Source organism: Sphaerodactylus townsendi, linkage group LG05 (assembly GCF_021028975.2).
Source record: "Sphaerodactylus townsendi isolate TG3544 linkage group LG05, MPM_Stown_v2.3, whole genome shotgun sequence".
NCBI lineage: Eukaryota > Metazoa > Chordata > Lepidosauria > Squamata > Sphaerodactylidae > Sphaerodactylus > Sphaerodactylus townsendi.
In genome coordinates, this window is record NC_059429.1 from 59,271,489 (window position 1) to 59,291,072 (window position 19,584).

The 19,584-nt window shown below is 40.1% G+C and overlaps 1 protein-coding gene across 1 annotated transcript in view; it reads right to left on the reverse strand.

Moving 5' to 3' along the window:
• The window catches only part of LEPR (leptin receptor), a 90,725-nt gene that overhangs the window by 61,309 nt on the left and 9,832 nt on the right, over positions 1-19,584 (reverse strand). Inside the window, exons 3-4 of the mRNA XM_048498469.1 lie at positions 10,237-10,268; positions 6,185-6,243 (exon numbers count right to left, since the gene is read on the reverse strand). Of these exons, the coding sequence (XP_048354426.1) occupies positions 6,185-6,224 (40 nt within the window). The 5' untranslated portion in view covers positions 6,225-6,243; positions 10,237-10,268. The remainder of the gene's footprint in view (positions 1-6,184; positions 6,244-10,236; positions 10,269-19,584) is intronic.

A 19,584-nucleotide genomic window follows, 5' to 3' on the forward strand; every position in this document is an offset into this window, starting at 1 on the left:
GGGGGTAAGCTCTGCTGTCAGGGGTGCAATTAGTTAAAGTTAGAAGCACCAAACTTTCTAGGGTATCTTAGGAAGTCTTTCTTCCTTGCCAATGATACCACTCCAGGTTTGGTGAAGTTTGGTTCAGGGGTCCAAAGTTATGGACCCTCGAAAGGGTATAGCCCCATCTTCTATTAGCTCCCATTGAAGCAACAATGTGGAGGGATGGGGCATTCCCTTTGGGAGTCCATAGCTTCTTGGGACCCCCTTGACTAAACTTCATTAAAACCTGGGTGGTTATCAGTAAGAAGACTCCTCCCTGATAATACATTCCCAGGTTTCAGGTGAATTTTAGTTCAGGGGGTCCCAAAGTTATGGACCTTCAAAAGTGTAGCCCCCATCTTCTATTAGCTCCCATTGGAAACAATGGAGGATGGGGGCACCCCCTTTGGGAGTCCATAACTTTGGACCCCCTGAACCAAACCTCACCAAACCTGGGTGGTATCATAAGGAGAGACTCCTAAAGATACCCTGAAAGTTTGGTGCTGCTAGCCCAAACAATGCGCCCCCTGCAGGCCAAAAACCGAAAAAGCACTAAAATGTTTTTAAAACCCACAAACGGGTGGGCGGAGCTTCGGACATGAATGGGGGGGTTCAAACCCGAGAACCCCCCCCCCTTACCTACGTGCATGGTTGGGGCCTGTGGCCTCCACTTCTATATCGCTTCCAGTTTTGTTATTTTTGTGATTCACCAACTGGTCTGACACAGGCAGCCCAATCCAAAGTCCCAGATAGGTGGCAACGGTGCTACTGCCGCTCTGCCACACTGCCTCCAGAGAGCTTGTTGGTGGAGCAGGGAGGCAAAAAATAAAATGAAACCTCCTCACCATGTTGTGATTGTTTTTTTTTTTTTTGTGGAAAGGGCTTTAGTCACTGTTATTATTATTATTATTGACAGTCCCACTTTTTAGATGTCAATGGCTACTGGAAGCCTGAAATTTCAGACCTCAAGATAAGACACTGCTTCTAATCTCAGTGTGCTTCCATATTGAGGATTTTAGGATGCTTATTCAGTTCGCCTAAAGCTATAAGATTTGCAGATAATGCTGCATTAGCTTAAAGACAACTATTGTTTCTTCACTGCAACAATTATCTGGGTAGCTCTTGCTGTTGATGCAAATAATGAGCTACTTGTAGTACCAACAAAGTATCCACTTGGCAGTTTCCCCTGCACTTTCCTTGCCCTCTCCCTGCCCCCAGTTACTGTTTCCCCTCTACTACCATATGGCTATTTTGAACTTTTTTAAAAAAATTGTTACATGACTATAGCATAATAATGTTACAGCAATCTATTATGCCCACAATCTATTCATTTCCCTTGAATTCCCAGGTTTGATTTAAAAATAACAAAGTCTCTAGCACTTTTTGATGGCTAGACATGCTAGTAGATCAGTGAAATAATCATGACAACACTGTGCTACAGCAATCTAGCAATTTCATTTTTTTTTAAGTCCTAAGAAAGTTTTCTGGTGGGAGGGGAGAAATGCCAGCTTTGGGGCTGAGGAAAAAAATAGTGTCATTGCATGCCACATTTCAAAAATATACACTTTCACATCTGCACAGAATGTAAATGTACTGTGACTGAAAGATTGTGTCATATTAAGCCAGGTTTGGGAAAGATAACATCAAAATGGGGAGGGGGGGTTGAACAATTAGGAGACAACTTAATGTTGGAGTGCTGTGTGGTTTCTGGGCAGTATGGCATTGCTGCTAGAACATGGCCATACAGCCCGGAAACCACACAGCACCCCAGTGATTCCAGCCGTGAAAGCCTTCGACAATACAACTTAATATTGTTTCTCCAGAATACCCCCTCTAAATTCTATGGCAAACGAGATCAAAATCTCTGTGAGGAAGCAATCAATAATTATTTTAATTTATTTTATTAGTTTTGTATCATGCTCTTTCTTACATCAGGCTCAGTCCAGCTAATAGCATAAAAATGAACTATCAGTCAAAATACACAATACAGTTGGAACCCCATCAATTAAAATACCCATCGGCACACCAGTTAGTTCATTCAATGAACGATTTCCACAGATTATCAGCCAAAGAAGAAGGACCATAAGAAAGAAGTAAAAACAAAATAAATCAGAACCAAAACAACTTAGTGAATAAAAATAAAGGTAATTTTAAAAATGTTCTCAGATACTCACTGATTAAAAACACAAAATGTAGCACAAAATCAGGGATAAGTTTTATTAGGTTTTAAACAGATTTTAAAAAATTTAATAGGAGACAAGTTGCCATGTTTATAAAGATTTACATAAAGAAAGCAGTATAGTAGCTACGGAAGAATAAATCTCTAGTAATGTAATCTAAATCCTTAAGCAAAAGGGAAATATTTCATCTCATATCCATTAAGAAGAGGAAAAGTTAACATAGAGCTCAATTTGCAGACTCCATCTCAAATATCTGAAACACCACTACAGCCCACCAATTGAATATTTCACTGTTCTTTAACAAGGCAGACACAGTGCCATGTTATGCTTAAGATTCATTAGCTAAAAGTAATTCCACACAGTAGATTCTGTTGACTGAACAAAATGTTAGCATCCAATCATAGAAAATAAATAATCAGTATTTCTGTATGCAAGCACATTGAATCCATCTCATAGTATTAAATGATAATTTCTCTTGATTTTATATACACACGAATGTTTAATTTGAAAACAATATGTTTTATATATATAAGCCAGGACCATGGGGTCAAATTATCATGGAAAAACTACAGAATATCATGGGAGCATTGTACAAAATCTACATATTATCTTACTACCATCATTTGATTTTTATATCAGTATTTTAGACTTCTGAATGTTTATGTACAGAATATATAATTTATTTTTTCTTGTATATTGAAGTTCTTACAGTGTTTTGCACTATTTTACAGCTGCAATCCACATATTTGTCCATGATATGAATTTTTGAATATCTGCACAGCCTTCCTAAATCTGTCAGCATTTCAAGTAAATGTCAGCTGTTACTGCATTTGAGATATGATTTTCATAATTCTCCAGCCACAATTTCTCCTGTTTTCTGAGCATCTGCTGATGTTTGTGGTCAATTATATCTTCTGACCCGTATACTAGCCCCCTTTTTACTTAACATATTTTTCAGTGATTTACCTCTATCTGATGTAAATGGGCATAGTCCTAAATTGCATATATCACATGTTCCAGTTCTTTTATATGCAGATGATATGGTACTATTGTCTTTGTCAAGAATTGGGCTTAAACAACTATTATACCATTGTGCTGATTACTGTCCAGAGAACCAACTGGAAAGAAACTATGCTAAAACTAAAGTTTCAGTTTTTTCTAAATGATGGAAGCCTCTTACATGGCGAATAAATGGCCACAAAATTGAGCAAGTGAAGAATTTCAAGTATCTTGGTATTGTTTTTTAGTTATGATCTGTCATGGTCTCCGCAATGCAAAGCAGCTCTTGCTACAGCATCTATAAACACATCTGCAATTTTTTGCAGCAAAGGTAACCAGTTTATTCCAGCAGCATTAACTGTATACAATGCCAGAATTGCCTCACAACTATTTTATGGATTAACACAGTTAACAAACTTTGACTTCTTTTCATTCTAAATTTCTACAGAAAATTGTGGAACTACCCAAATGTGTTCTATATGTGGCCATCTGTATAGAAACTGGGCACAGTACTCCTGAAACACTAGTATGGGTGAGAACCAGGGACAAACCACCCACGGGGACATGTGGGGTCACATCTCCCCAGACGCACGCCATTCAGTCAAGTGGGGGGCAGAAAATTGGACCCCCCACATGACTAAATGGCCACATATGTACCCCTTCCTGCAGTAACTTCCCATGGATCTTGGCAGTGAGGAGGAGGCCCAGCTGCCGCCCTTGATGACTCCCCAGCCCTTCCACCCTCCTGGACCCCCTCAGTTGCTGCAGATGCTACCATCCCACCGCCATGTGCCCAGCCTGGCCAGAGACCCCCATCCTGATGCCAGCCCACCCCTCCAGGCAGCAACCAGCAAACCCTTTTTTGCAAAAGGACTGGCTTTGACTTTCCTAGGCTCACCTGGCCTTTTGAAGGAACAACATGTGCAATGCTGCTGGTTGCAACCTGCACCGGGGCTCGTGTGCCTGCATCGGGGAATCCGCAGCTGCTGCTGTGCGTTCAATGGGTGGCAGGGTATCCTTTGTCTGGCAAAAATGGCACTCCCCGGGATCTAGAGCAAGGGAAACCCAAAGTGCCCTGCAGGAGGGAGTCAAGAAGCCCCTGATTTGCCAAAGCCTGGTAAAAAATGCAAAGCAAGGGGATTGGCTGAGTCTGGGTAAGGAAGGATGCAAGAAGGCCGCTTTCTACCCAGACCTTCTAGCTTGGTAACAGGTTGGAGGGGGAACCTGATCTGGCTAGCAGTTGATGGAAAGGGGGCAGTAGATCCCAGCAGATCATTTGTTGGGTATGTACACACACCTCGTTTGGTAGTGACATTTGAGGAGGGGGGGGAGATGGATGTTATTGCAATGAAAGCCACTGGGAAGGAGAGGCATATTCTGCATTGACATCAAAATTTAGTAAGTGGGGTCAGGCAGGGGGGCGCTGGAGGGCGGAAAACAGCCCCAGGCACCATTTTCTGCCGGTACGCCTCTGGTGAGAACTATAAAGTTCTGGTTAAGTACACACTTTCAGTCAGATTCAACTGGTTACTCTCAACTGATGCAGGCAGATAGCTTCATCTCTAAGTGGTATCTCATTATAGAGAAGAAGCTGGAAAACATTGGACTTCCAGTTGATGAACTAAATGTGTTTAACTTCTATGAAGCATTTAAAATGGTTAAACGAAAATTGTTCGACTTAGTTTCAAAATTTAATACATACATACATACATAAAACCTTTATTAGGCATAAAACGAATATAACAACCAGCATTATCCAGACAGATGTTCCATATATAAAACCACCACAGGTATTATTCCAAGGTTCCTAAAAGGAACCTAGCTACAGAATTTAAAATCACAGAAGAAGAGTTGTTTAGTAGGAATGCCACCTTCCCAGCAACAGAGTATTCCTTAAACTTAGCAGGAAGGAAGGTCAAAAGCCTGGTCCTAGCTTCCTCGTATTTGGGGCAGTTGAGCATTATATGTTCCATGGATTGCACCACTATAGTACAGTGGGGGGCATTTCCGCTCTTGCGAGTCAATTTTAAGAAACCTCCCTTGGAGTATAGAACAAGGGAAGGAATTACAACGAGCCCTTGTGTATATCCATCTCAGCTTGGGCTCTTGGAGTATACTCAGATAGTCTGCCATCACATTGGTTTTGAATTTGATGTTGAAAAAGAAGGGGGAACAGTTACTTCGCGCTTCAAAATTTAATGCTAGCAGCTAAAAGAACATGTTCTCTGATTAGCATGTTGATCGCAGTCCAGCAAGGAAGTATGGCAATGTATTTTTGTCTCTTGTCTAATCCTGAACAAAGAAGCGCCCTGACAATTGCAAGGTTTAATGTATTACCTTCGGCTTTTCTGACTGGAAGATACAGGAACATTGATTGAACCAAAAGATTTTGCCCTTGTAATAATGGCAGTGTGGAAATGCTTATGCACTCTTTGTTTGAATGCCCTAGGTATGATAAGATCAGGTCCAAATATAAGGACTTAGTTTTGGCAAATTACTTTCAGACTATTACAGGATACCTTGCTTGTTGAATAGTACTGATCTGACATTTTGTGAGACAGCTGCAAATTTTCTGCTTGAAATTATGAAGGCTTAACTTTGCTTTGCTCATCTGTTCATATGTTGTTGGTACTGTCATTGTACTTCAGTACTGTTGTAATTTATGCCAATAAAGGCTTATTAAAGTTTTAATATCTTCTGACCCCCCACCCCCACCCCCATGCACAGGGATCAATACTTCTATGCTGCCATCGTTACAAACTCACTTCTGTTATTAGAAAGGTGTTTGTAATCTACATTTTAATGACAACCTTCAATATTTGTACTAAATACAGCATAAAAAATAAGGCTATATCCTGAAAGATATAAAGAAATTCTGTAACACTGAACAAAACGCAGCAGCAACAAAATGGAGAACCTCATTAGTATTGAGATCCAGACATTTAAGCTGCAGTTTTAAAAATAAAAAATCATAAGTAACTTACTCAACTGTAGAAATCTAATCAAAATATTGTGCCAGCTCATCTTGGTCTGAACAGCAGATCTGAAACAAAAATAGTGACAAAGATTGACATTGTATTAAAATGGACAGAAGATAAGAATAAAGTTCCAAAATTTATTATTTTCCTTACAAAAATTACATCTTTTAAAAATCACACATGTTTGGGGAAAAATAAGCAAATCTATTTTGTATTCATAAGTATTTTGACAAAGTTTTTGAACATTTCTTCTAACAAGTTAAATCTTCTGAAAAATGTTTACATTACATACTAATAGTAGAAGCAATAATCACTGTTGTGTTTAGGCGATCCCAAAGTCAAAATTAGAGGTGGTGATAACATACTGACAATAATTAAAAAACAGCACAAACTAGTACTACTAAGGTTCAATCGATGTAGCTAGCAATTTTATGGATATAGGCATTCTGGTTCCTACCCCAACCCACCTCCCACTTTAACTTAAAATGGAGTTGATCTATGTATACATTATTTCACTGTTAAAAACCTGCCCATTCCATTGAGGCAAGTGACAATGCATGCAGGAAACAGTTTATACGCCTGTTGCATACAGAGTATTTGCATACAGAGGAGACTATTTAAACCTCCTACTTTTCTTCATAAGAAACACTTTCCCAAACTGCTTTTGGTTCTTCTGGGGAAAACTGAGGGATATAATATTTCACCAGCATCGCCCAAAGCAGTTGAAAGGGAGCAGTGATTTCCAGGGGGAAACAGGTTAAGAATTAAATATTTTCCTGGTACCATTTCTCTCCTTTAAATCTCATCCCCAATAGCTGCATTGTATAAAATTAATCAATGTTGTTGTTAAAAACAAAAACAAAAAAGTCACAGAACTAGAAAGGGGGAGGGCGGTATAAAAGTGGAACAAATAAATAAATAAATAAATAAATAAATAAATAAATAAATAAATAAATAAATAAATAAATAAATAAAATAACATGTAATTCCTGAATATATTTCCAACCTCTTTATAAAAGGCACAGTATCATTTTGTTCTACTGGCCAGATCATTAATTAATATGTAATATATGCAAACATTTCCAGAGGCGTAAAAACAGAGGCCAGCAAAACGGACCAGGATTACCGAGCTACTGTTTGCAGCTGATGATGATGAAGAACAGTTTGGATTTATAGCCCCTTTTCTCTCCTGTAAGGAGACTCAAAGGGGCTTCCAATCTCCTTTCCCTTCCCCCCTCACAACAAACACCCTGTGAGGTAGGTGGGGTTGAGAGAGCTGTGACTAGCCCAAGGTCACCAAGCTGGCATGTGCTGGAGTACACAAACTAATCTAGTTCACCAGAAAAGCCTCCACAGCTTAAGTGGCAGAGTAGGGAATCAAACCCAGTTCCCCAGATTAGAGTGCACCTGATCTTAACCACTACACCACAGTGGCTCCACACTACCCACAAGCAAAACCAACTACAATAGCTTGTGGGTTGTATTTTGGTTCTCTCTGATCATTAGCAAACCACAGGATAGGACCATAAGTTGCATCAACAGTTTCACCAATGGAAGAAGCATTTCCAGTGGTGGAAGAGAAGAAAGTGATTTCTGCACTTTCCCATCTCCAACTGCAAACTGTCCCTCATAGCATTCCCAAAGGTTCACAAGGTTCCCATTACAAGGTTCTCTCACTTTAATATGCAACTTATCCCTGAAATCAGGCTCCATCCCTGAAGACTGGAAGATGGCCAATGTCACACCAATCTTTAAGAAAGGATCTAGGGGGGACCCGGGAAATTACAGGCCAGTCAGTTTGACATCTGTTCCTGGTAAATTAGTAGAAACTATCATTAAAGATAAAATTATAAAACATGTAGAAAAGCAAGACCTGCTGAGAAAGAGTCAGAATGGCTTTTGCAGAGGCAAATCCTGTCTTACAAACTTACTAGAGTTCTTTGAGGGTGTAAACAGGCATGTGGACAGGGGTGAACCGGTGGACATTGTCTACTTGGATTTCCAAAAGGCTTTTGACAAAGTTCCTCACCAGAGACTGTTGAGAAAACTCAGCAATGAAGGAATAAGAGGGGAAGTCCTCCTATGGATTAAAAACTGGTTGAGAAACAGGAAACAAAGAGTGGGTGTAAATGGGAAGTTCTCACAATGGAGAGATGTCGGGAGTGGTGTCCCCCAAGGATCCGTTTTGGGACCAGTGCTCTTTAACCTATTCATAAATGACCTGGAAGTAGGGGTGGGTAGCGTGGTGGCCAAGTTTGCAGATGATACCAAATTATGTAGGGTGGCGAGAACCACAAAGGATTGCGAAGAGCTCCAAGCGGACCTTGATAAATTAGGTGAGTGGGCTCAGAAATGGCAAATGCAGTTCAATGTAGCAAAATGTAAAGTGATGCACATAGGGGCAAAAAATCCAAACTTCACATACATGCTACAGGGGTCAGTGCTATCAGTCACAGACCAGGAAAGGGATTTAGGCATTTTAGTTGATAGTTCCATGGGAATGTCAACTCAATGCATGGCAGCTGTAAAAAAGGCAAACTCTATGCTGGGGATCATTAGGAAAGGAATTGATAATAAAACTGCAAAGATTGTCATGCCCTTATATAAAGCAGTGGTGCGACCGCACTTGGAGTACTGTGTCCAGTTCTGGTCGCCGCATCTCAAAAAGGATATTGAGGAGATAGAAAAAGTGCAGAGAAGGGCAACAAGGATGATTGAGGGACTGGAGCACCTTCCCTATGAGGAGAGGCTGCAGCGTTTGGGAGTCTTTAGTTTGGAGAGGAGGCGGCTGAGGGGGGATATGATTGAAGTCTACAAAATTATGCATGGGGTAGAAAATGTTGACAGAGAGAAATTTTTCTCTCTTTCTCACAATACCAGAACCAGGGGGCATTCATTGAAAATGCTGGGGGGAAGAATTAGGACTAATAAAAGGAAACAGTTCTTCACACAACGTGTGATTGGTGTTTGGAATATGCTGCCACAGGAGGTGGTGATGGCCACTAACCTGGATAGCTTTAAAAGGGGCTTGGACAGATTTATGGAGGAGAAGTCGATTTATGGCTACCAATCTTGATCCTCTTTGATCTGAGATTGCAAATGCCTTAGCAGACCAGGTGATCGGGAGCAACAGCCGCAGAAGGCCATTGCGTTCACATCCTACATGTGAGCTCCCAAAGGCACCTGGTGGGCCACTGCGAGTAGCAGAGAGCTGGACTAGATGGACTTTGGTCTGATCCAGCTGGCTTGTTCTTATGTTCTTATTACACAAGACACTAGATTCCAGCTGGGTACCTGACCCAATTCATGTAACATATGTGACCAAAAACTCACCTTTGAAAATACTTTCTGCCTCTAAGGAAGTTAATAAATTTGGCTATCTCAGATTCATAGGAACTATTTAATTCCCCTTCAAAAGATGGTGATAACTCTACCATTTTATGAAATAGTACTCATAGTAACTGAATATTCAGTAAACAATGGAGAGGTCTATTTGTCTGGAAAGGACAACTATGTTACTTGGCAAATTATTTCTCAACTGGACAGGATGCTGACATTTCTGAAAATTTTACTACTTTGGCAGATTTTGTATAACAATAAAAATAATGATAAACATTTGTTTCTTAGATTGGTGAAAAAGATTTATTATGAATGTAATATTTCAAAAATTCTTTGGCAGAGCATGCCACCAGGATTGTAGAAGTAATGTAATGGTTTGGCCTATTGCACTCTTCTACTTAGCATAACACTTTACAATTATAACTGATGGGGGAAAACAGGTAGGGAGAATGTCCTTCTACCCCTCCCATAATGCCAAAACTAGAGGTCACCCAATGAACCTGAATGGTAATAGATTCAGAATAGATGAATTATGTGTATTTGAGGAGTATTACACAACAAATTACGGGACTCATAAAATATGGTTATGACCACTGGATAGCTTCAGAAGCAGATTAAAATTACAATAGTTGGTATTTCAGTGGGCATATATCATGATAAATGGAACAACCAGATGACAGATTGATATGGAAAAGGGGAAGATTGTCTTCAAGCCATACCTGTGGGCATCCCAGAAGCATCTGGCTGGCCACTATTAAAAACAGAATGCAGAACTGAATAAATCTTTGGCCTGATTAATTTTATGCTACCTGACTATCTAGTTTGGTCTCTCAAATGTTTATGGAAATGAAGTTATGTACACCTAATAGTTTATCCAGTATTCCAGTGTGTCTTTCAAGTACACATGCATAATTCAATATACTTTCTGTCCATGCCATTAAAATTAGAACCCACAGCCCAAATCTGAAGTGACTGCAGGAGATCTGTGATTAGACTTTTTAATTCTTTCACAGATATCATTTTCTTGATTAAAATCCCCTCTGAATTCCATTCCACACCACAGGAGATAGTCAAATAACACTGACAGATTAAGAAATGGACACAGATAGAAAGAATTCAAACTTTCCCACTAAGCTATGGGACTAATTCAACCCCATTCCACAATATTTAATGAAATACAGGCAATCTAATGATGAGTATCTCACCACCATGTCTAACACAGTACACAGATGTCCCCCTTACTTAGTGATTTTTGTTCCAGACATTTACTAAGATACTCAAAAGCCTTATGATTTTTACATAGGCAAATAATAATAACAATAATGGTCAAAAGCACAATTTTCAGTATTCCACACCGATTCCACTGTAATATTTAGTGGTTGTCACCTTGTGGAAAGCACTTTCATCCTTATTTCATATCCCTGGCATTGGCAGTTTGGGGTGAGAACAGAGATATCCACAATTGATGGCACCTGTCCTGGCCTGCTGGGTTCATAGGGTGTCAGGTTGTTACAGCTGCTATCAGTCACAGACACGAGAGGGAGTAAGCAGTTTAACTTTGAGTCCAAAGGAACAGGTTCCATGCAGATCTGGGAAGAGGCAGTCAAGGGTCAAGATAGATCAGGTCAGGAAATCTGGTCTGAGTTCTGAGCAGGTGCAGCAGAAGGCTGTCAGGCCTCTTGCAACTTCCATTTTACAGGACTATCCCTTAAATGTCTGTGCTGTGGCTCAGTCTTGATCCTGACTCACAGCATTCCCTGTAATGTCTTAGGCTTCCAAGAATGCACTGCACCCTTTCAGAATGTAGTTCCTGCTGGGTACAAATTCTCAGCTGCCTCACAGATTCAGGTGAGCTGAGTAGACTGCTAGGTTGGGCTTCAGTAGCTGGAGGTGCTTCTGCAAGTACTTTTCCAACTCTTGACTTGAGCAAGCTCTATCTGTGTCCAGTGAGGCCTCTGGCTGTGCTTAAGACCAAGTCGACTGGGACATTAGTACAGTGGGGTCATCTTGCCAGTGCTCCTCCTTGGAGGACTCCTGACTGGCTGACTCTGAGCCCATGACAGCACCCTTCTGCAAGATAACAGCTACATCTAAAGTAGGGACTGTCTATCAGAGGTGAAGCTACAAGGGGAAAGGGGGTGCACATTACACCGGACGTGCACGTGGGGGCGGAAAATTGCCCCCATCTCCCCCACAGATCTTCCCCCACACACTTACCTTAGTTCAGTCTGAAAGTGGAGGCTAGAAAAGTGGCCTGTTCACTTGAGGCTGAAAATGGCCTGGTGGAAGCTACACTTCCCAGGAGACCTTGCGAGCCCCAAGATCTCCTGGGAAGTGTAGTTCCCACCAGCCCATTTTCAACCTCAAGTGAACAGGCTGCTTTTTCCAGCCTGCACTTTCAGGCTGAACTAAATAAGTGTGTGTGTTGGGGACAGGGCGCCGGGGGGCGGGAGGAGGCGTAAAGTGCGCAGAGTGTGCACTTGGCGCAGTATGGCCCAGCTACACCTCTGCTGTCTATAATTCACAATTCTGCTTCCATTTTCATGCATATTCCATGGTGAATGTAAAATGTGCTCAGATTCCAAACTTGGGAAGAAGAGGTCAGTCCTAAAAACTTGATTTCCTTGATTTCCATATTGAACACCATTATTGTAGTGACCACTGGCCTCTCTCCATTTCCCTTGATTATGATGGAGTTATTCAAAACACTCTGCCCCCTGCTTCTGGGACCCTGTCTACCCATATGGCTAGGAGTGTCTGGTCATCTTCTATTGAAACTTAATTAAGCGCTCTGTTATACTCACATGATATGATGGAAATGAGAAGTCTACAACTTAATTTATGAAAAATTCAGGGTTAATCTAATACACACACAGAATCATTAAGTCCAACACTTTAAATTGAAAAATGTCTTTAAGTTTTTCATGAATATGTATATTTGCTACAAATAAGCTTGAAAAATAATAACATTCCCTATCTCTTGCAGAAAGATTCCTTGAAATAGTAAAAATTTTAAAGAGAAAACGAGTTTGTCCAAATTCTCCAAAGTTTCACAAAAGTTTCATCAATCATACTGTCATTGACATTTAAGACTTTTTAAAAAATCAAAGGATTCAACAGGAAGCAAAGATGTAAGCCAAAGGGGTGTGTGTTCTTGATTTTTTTTCTGAAACAAAAAGAACACTGTTTGCTTACTGAACCAATTTCAGGTTTTTTTATTGCTTCAGGGAGATGGATTCACTGAAAGCATTTTATAGGATGAGTTGTGCAACTTGAAGAAGAAAACAGGTAAAATATGTAGAGGCCTAATCACACAGACCGACAAGTACAACATGTACAGTTTCTGTTAGAATTCTGGATGGCACATCACAAAGCTGTACCCAAGCATGTTGTCTGCATAACTGGCAAATGCAAAAATTGGAATATCTTCTGGTTGTAGTATTCAGTAGGAAAGAAAAATGTAGACTGTAAAATCTGCACAATATTAAATGCAATGCAACCAAATAGAAAGTTTCTCTCTTTGAACTGATAAAGAAGATATGTCCCAATTTCTGCTAATTTCATGCTACAATCTGAGGAAAAGAAACAGGCTACCATTACAGCAAAAATAGACATAGCGCTGTGCAAACAAATGAGAATTTGTTACTCTGGTGATATTACAGTTCAAGAGTTTTCCTGAAATTTCAATTTGCTGTATTTGATTTTAAACAAATGGTTGTTTCAAAAAAACTAATACACTATGAACTTTTTCATAATATCTTAAATCATCATATATGGTTTGGTGCATAAGACACTACACCAGAATATACAAATGTAGTTCTATGTATCTTTGCAGATGCTGTATTGTGTGTTTACTCTGGTTTGACATAAAGTAACAGGTTTCATAAGGTTCTCCTTCCTGTGACACTGTGACTCTATCCTGAAATAGAATATCTGGGGCAACAAAAAATAGGCAATGTTGGCATGGGCCAGGCACTACCACAAACTATGGATTTCACAGCACAATAAAGTCCAACCATGGTTTGAAGGAAGTTTGCAAGCCACTAAGCCATTAAACTGTAGCTTAGTGTTATGTCTGAATAAAAAAAAAACCCATGGTTTAGGTCATTGCTGTGCCCTTTATCAGAGAAAGAGGAAAAGCTGGATAAAAATATAACAGTAAATAGAAAGAACATCCTAGAACAAGCCCCAGAATCTTCTGCAATATGCAGGGTTCTGAGAAATATGTTAAGAAAGCAGAGGTGCTATGAGGGGAATCAACTGGGAAATGTGGGGAAAGACCTCTGCCAAACTCAGAATCTAATTCCAGAAAAAAATAAAATTTGCCTAATCATCCATCCTCATAGAGGCAAAATGCATTATTGGGCCACAAGGAGAGAAATTCTTAGCCATTTAGCAACTATTGTGAAAATTAAGTCAAAATGGATTGAGTTAAGAGGAGTCAAGTTGTTTGGGGGGGAGGTATTGGTTGCCTCAGTTCTTTAAAAAACCAAGTCAGTTTTTAAAATAAGAATAGCACCTCTTGAATATTTCTGGTAGATTCAAGGATCAGAGACAAAAAATCTGCTGTAAGCTTAGCATAACTGCTTAACAAAGTCTTGTCAGAGGCAGGTGAAGACTCAGGGCATGATTCCCCCCCCCCCCCATTGAAGTGTTATTAAGATGTATTGTTTCTTGGATGCTGTTCTCTGCTTGCTCCAATATAGCAAAATGGTTGGAAGTAGGGATTCCAGAGATAACATCCATCACAGGTTCAAAAAAAGCAGAGGTTTTTTTGCTTGTTAGCTGGTAAGAGTTTTCATCATCTTGTCTTCATCATCTTGCTCATTGTCAAAAGACCTTTTCCTTTTATCAGCACCCATAGTTTAATTTTAACTAACTGACAGCAGTTGGTGATCTTTCAAATTATCAGAAGTGTCACCAAAAAAAAGGGAGGAAATGAGAGGTTTTATGCGAACAGTCCTAGGCTACCATCGCAGCTTGTCATTAGAGAGGGCTGATTGTGGCAGTTTCAGTTAAAATCACAGAGGCCATATTTACTTCAAGGTTAAAACAGCTTGTTAATTCCAGCTGAGAGTAGCAAATGTCAAATTAAAACAATAAATATAGCAGGTATCAGGGCTGAGTGGCTCTGCCATTTAAAAACTATTTAAAAGTCTTTAAAAGCTAAAAATAGCTAGCATAGATGCAATTCACTACCTCCTTCAAGGCGCGCGGGAACCGGAACCCTTCAGGAAAGTGGCTTTAGGACTGAAGCCTAAATCTGCAACCCTCAAAAATCTTTCCTGGGAGTAAGTCCATTGAATAAAATGGAACTTACTTCTGAGTAGACCTGCTTACAGTTGCTTTCTGGAACTGATGTGATAGGAAGCACATCCTTCAGTAGTTCCAACGGTCAGTTCCCAATGAACTGGCTCTCGGTTCTCCTCTGTCTTTTAACACTACAAAAAGCTTATGAAATAAAAAACATCAACAGCTGTTAGTTAAAATGAAACAGGGACTTAGTACTGTTAGCACACAAACTTTGTTTTTTTTTAAATTATGCCACAGCTGCTTTTGAATATTTAATAGATAGCTCTGAAGCATAAAATCCTGCAATGATGCATATGGATAAAGTAGAAATTTGTCCTGATTTTCATAACTGCTAACTACATGCAACTCCCATTGATTTCTTTGGGAACTGGGAGTAACTCCAAACTTTCATGAATTAGGCTGTTAGCATTGTCTGTTTTTCAACTTTTCATATGCAGAAGAACATTACAAGAAATGTTCTGAACAAATGAAAGCTCTTGTAATGATAGCAGATCTTCTGCTTCTAACAGTTATACAACTTGCACCTATGCATGCTTATCTCCAAGTCCATAGCATTCAGTGGAGCCCACGAACAGGTAATTATGGTTACAAATGTTGTCATAGTAATTTAAAACTAAAATCTTTTGATTCCTCCATTTTTAGTTCCTCAATACTAGGATGAAAGAGAAAAAATAACACTTGCTTCTACTAAGAAACTGTTTATGGAAGTGAAAAGCAAACCTACCTTGTGCTTCCAGCTGATCCCAAGGCGGCTGTAGAAACCCTGAACAGGTATCTGGAGGCAATTTTGGAGTGGATACAGGCTAATAAACTGAATCTTCATCCCAACTAGGCAGAAGTGTTACTGGTGGATGAAAAGTCTGAACTGAGATGTAAGGTGTTACCTATTCTGGATGGGCTTGCCCTCCCCTTGAAGAAATAGGTTCATAGTCTGGGAGTGATATTGGACCCAGGTCTACAGCTTGATAATCAGTAGGCAGCTGTGGCCAGGACAGTCTTTCACCAGCTGTGACTGGTTAATCCGCTGCGGTCTTCTCTGGGCATAAAAGATCTGGTCACTAGGATGAATTCCCTGGTTACATCTAGATCAGGTTACTGCAACGTTCTCTGCATGGGGTTGACCCTGAAAAATATTCAGAAACTTCAGTTTGTACAGGCTGTTGACTGTTGACTGCTTTAGGGACCATATTACTCCAGTCTTGGCCTGTCTACACTGACTCCCAATCTGTTTCCAGGCACAAATCAATGTTCCGGTGTTGATCTTTAAAGCCAGTTGTGGCTTGGGATCAGCATACCTGAAAGCTGCCAGCTGTCTTACAAATCTATCTGACCTCTATGAACATTTTCAGAGGAGGAGGAGGAGTTTAAATTCATATACCCGCTTTCTCTCCTGCAGGAGACTCAAAGGGGCTTACAATCTCCTTGCCCTTCCCCCCTCACAACAAACACCCTGTGAGGTAGGTGTGGCTTGAGAGAGCTCCAAGAAGCTGTGACTCGCCCAAGGTCACCCAGCTGGCGTGTGTGGGAGTGTACAGGCTAATCTGAATTCCCCAGATAAGCCTCCACAGCTCAGGTGGCAGAGCAGGGAATCAAACACTGTTCCTCCAGATTAGATACACGAGCTCTTAACCTGCTACGCCACTGCTGCTCCTTCTTCAGCTGCTCCTGCCTTCTGAGATTAGGTAGGTAGCATATCAGGAGAGGGCCTTCTTGTCATGACCCTGTAGAATGTGGTATGCTAGCCAGGGCCCTGCCATATTTCTTACAGAGTCACTCTTAGAGAGCGGCCTGGGATATTGTTTGCTCTGATTCCAGCTGGTACTAGCTTGTATCTTATCTCATTAACAGCTTCTTTAGCTGGGAGTGGGGGTAGGTTTTGGATGCCTGTTTCTCACTGTCCAAGGAATGTGTGTGAGTGTGTCTTCCCACCCAAAAGTGGAGTAGGGAAGGAGTTGGGAATAACAGTGCCACTGTGGGGGATATAATGCTTTGCCTGTTTTATTTATTCAGTTCTGTCAATAAGAAGTCATCAACATTTCTATGCTTGTAATCAATAAATAAGAATTCTGCTTTCAAAGTACCAATTTGTCTGCTGGAGAAGTCTGAGGTTGTGACACTTCTTGGTCATGCCACCCAAATTCTGGAACTCTCCCCAGAGAGACTCTCCTGTCCTCTTCTATTGCCTTCTTCTGCCAATGGGTAAAAATGTTTTTGTTTTGTCTGGTATAGTGTTGAGCAATCCCAAAAATATTTGGTACAATTTGGATTTGGGTTATTCGGGCATAACATTATTTGTATGCCTGAATAAGATGAATATCATATTTGGTATACCCAAAGATATTCAAGTATCCTGAATAATTTGGGTCTGTCTGATTTGTTTTTGTGTGTGTGATGTTTTTTCGGTTTTTGGCCTGCACAGGGCGTATTTTTAAAGCTAGCAGCACCAAAACTTCAGGGTATCTCTCCTGATGATACCACACAAGTTTGGTGATGTTTGGTTCAGGGGATCCAAAGTTATGCCCCCATCCCCCATTGTTTCCAATGGGAGCTAATGGGGGATACCCTTTGAGGGTCCATAACATTGGACCCCCTGAACCAAACTTGGTCAGTGTCATCAGGAGAGTCTCTGGAAGATACCCTGAAATTTTGGTGCTGCTAGCTTTATGTTGCAGTACATGTTCTGCAACTGCAGATTTTTTCATACACTGTCAACTTAACCATCCTGAAAAATCTGCAGTTGCAGAATATGTGTTAAACAAAACTGGACATAACATTTTATTTGAAAACACTGAAATTCTGGACAATTCAGAAGGTTACTATGTCAGACTGCACAGGGAAGCCATTGAAATTCACAAACACCAAGACTACTTCAATAAGAAGAGACTCTGAAAATTAGCAAAGCTTGGCTCCCAGTACTTAAAAAATGGACTGATAACCCCACACTCAACCACACCTTTACATAGCAAGTTCCACCCAACCACTTAATGATTGGTTCCCCGCCCTGGGACATGAACAATATACCACACTAAACTTTCCCTTCTCACTAGACACAGTGTGAAAAAGACTTTTTTTTTGTGATACACCTCTGAAGATGCCAGCCACAGATACAGGTGAAATGTTAGGAACAAGATCCACCAGACTATGGCCACACAGTCCGGGAAAACCCACCAGAACAAATATGTTTTCGTTGCTACACCATACATAAGCAATAGTCAGAAAATCTATGAATTTCAAAATGGGAATTTAGATTAATAGCTATGATTTTAATTAGTATATTTAGATTAAAATCTGCAGTTTTAAAGGGTATTTTTCAAATCATTTATTCAAATCATTTTGGAATCAATTAATGACTTAAATCACCTTGATCATAATGCCCTTTTAACAGAGACAATAAAGATAGGATATCAGACTGTGTATCACATTTGAACTGAATATTTTCTGAGTGGTTAGTCAGCATACAAAAGATACCTTCATGTGACACATGGAAAACCACACATGAACTTAGATATCCTTGATTGAGTGGTAAAATTAAAATGTACCAGACATCCTGGGTCGTCTGAAATGGTTATGAATGATTAATGCTCTGGGGGAAAATGGTTTATAAAATTCAGCAGACTGAAAGAATAGTGAACTGACTATTCTCACAGGCATATGAGATTTTCAGCTGTTTTAGGGGAATGACTCAGTGGTACATGCAAATGTTCCATTTTGAACTGATTTAAGAACAACTATGAAAAACTCTGTGGAAGAAGACTCTGCAGGTCCTTCCTCTTTGTGGGTTAAGATTTTATATTTAACACACACTCAGAGAAAAATTGTCCTTAAAACTGTTTTATTAAGTTCTGTTTGCACTCAGCATTCAGAATATATTAGCAGGCTCACATTCACAGAATGGCCAGCAACTTTAAAATCCATACAAAGCACTACACAGTGCGTAACTTTCAAACTTAGTAAGCTTAATAATTACTCCTAGCTCTAACAAAACCACTCCTCTTCTAATCACCTATCGGCTTCCTTGACGGAAGGGAAATCTTCCTTTTATATCTCCACTAATCAGCAATCTCCCTCCACCAACCAGGAGTCGAATTTACTTAAAAGGAATCTTCAATAGACTCATTATACTAAATCAGGGGTAGGGAACCTGCGGCTCTCCAGATGTTCAGGAACTACAATTCCCATCAGCCCCTACCAGCATGGCCAATTGGCCATGCTGACAGAAAACTGATGGGGTGCTGGTTCCTGAGCGGCTCTAGGTCCCTACCCCCCAATAAATGAATCGTGAGAGTTAACATTCTTTTAAGACTTCCCACACACAATTCCTGGCAACTTCTAAACAGCTGGGTGATGACCTTCAGCCCGATTACATTTTCGAGATTCCTAGAAGACAGGCCAGCTGTATTGAGAAAAAAGCTCCAAACAGTTAACACTTTAAAACATGACACAAAACTTACAGGAAGAGTCATGCTGGTGCAGCTACAATTAAACCCAGATAAGTTTTTTCTCCACAAACTCCTTCAGGTAATTTACTCCCTAATCCCTAGCTAAATTGAGATTAAACAAATGAAACTTCACTACATACACATGCAGGTGCACTTCCTCTCATTACTACATTAACGTTCTGAATCAGTAAATCAGAAAGAATAAAGTACAGATTTACTTTTTAAATAGTTTATATTTGAATGCTTACATATGAGATAAACTATATTTAAGTAAAGGAATTTTTCAGTGTATCCTCAATTTTCATCTACTTAAAT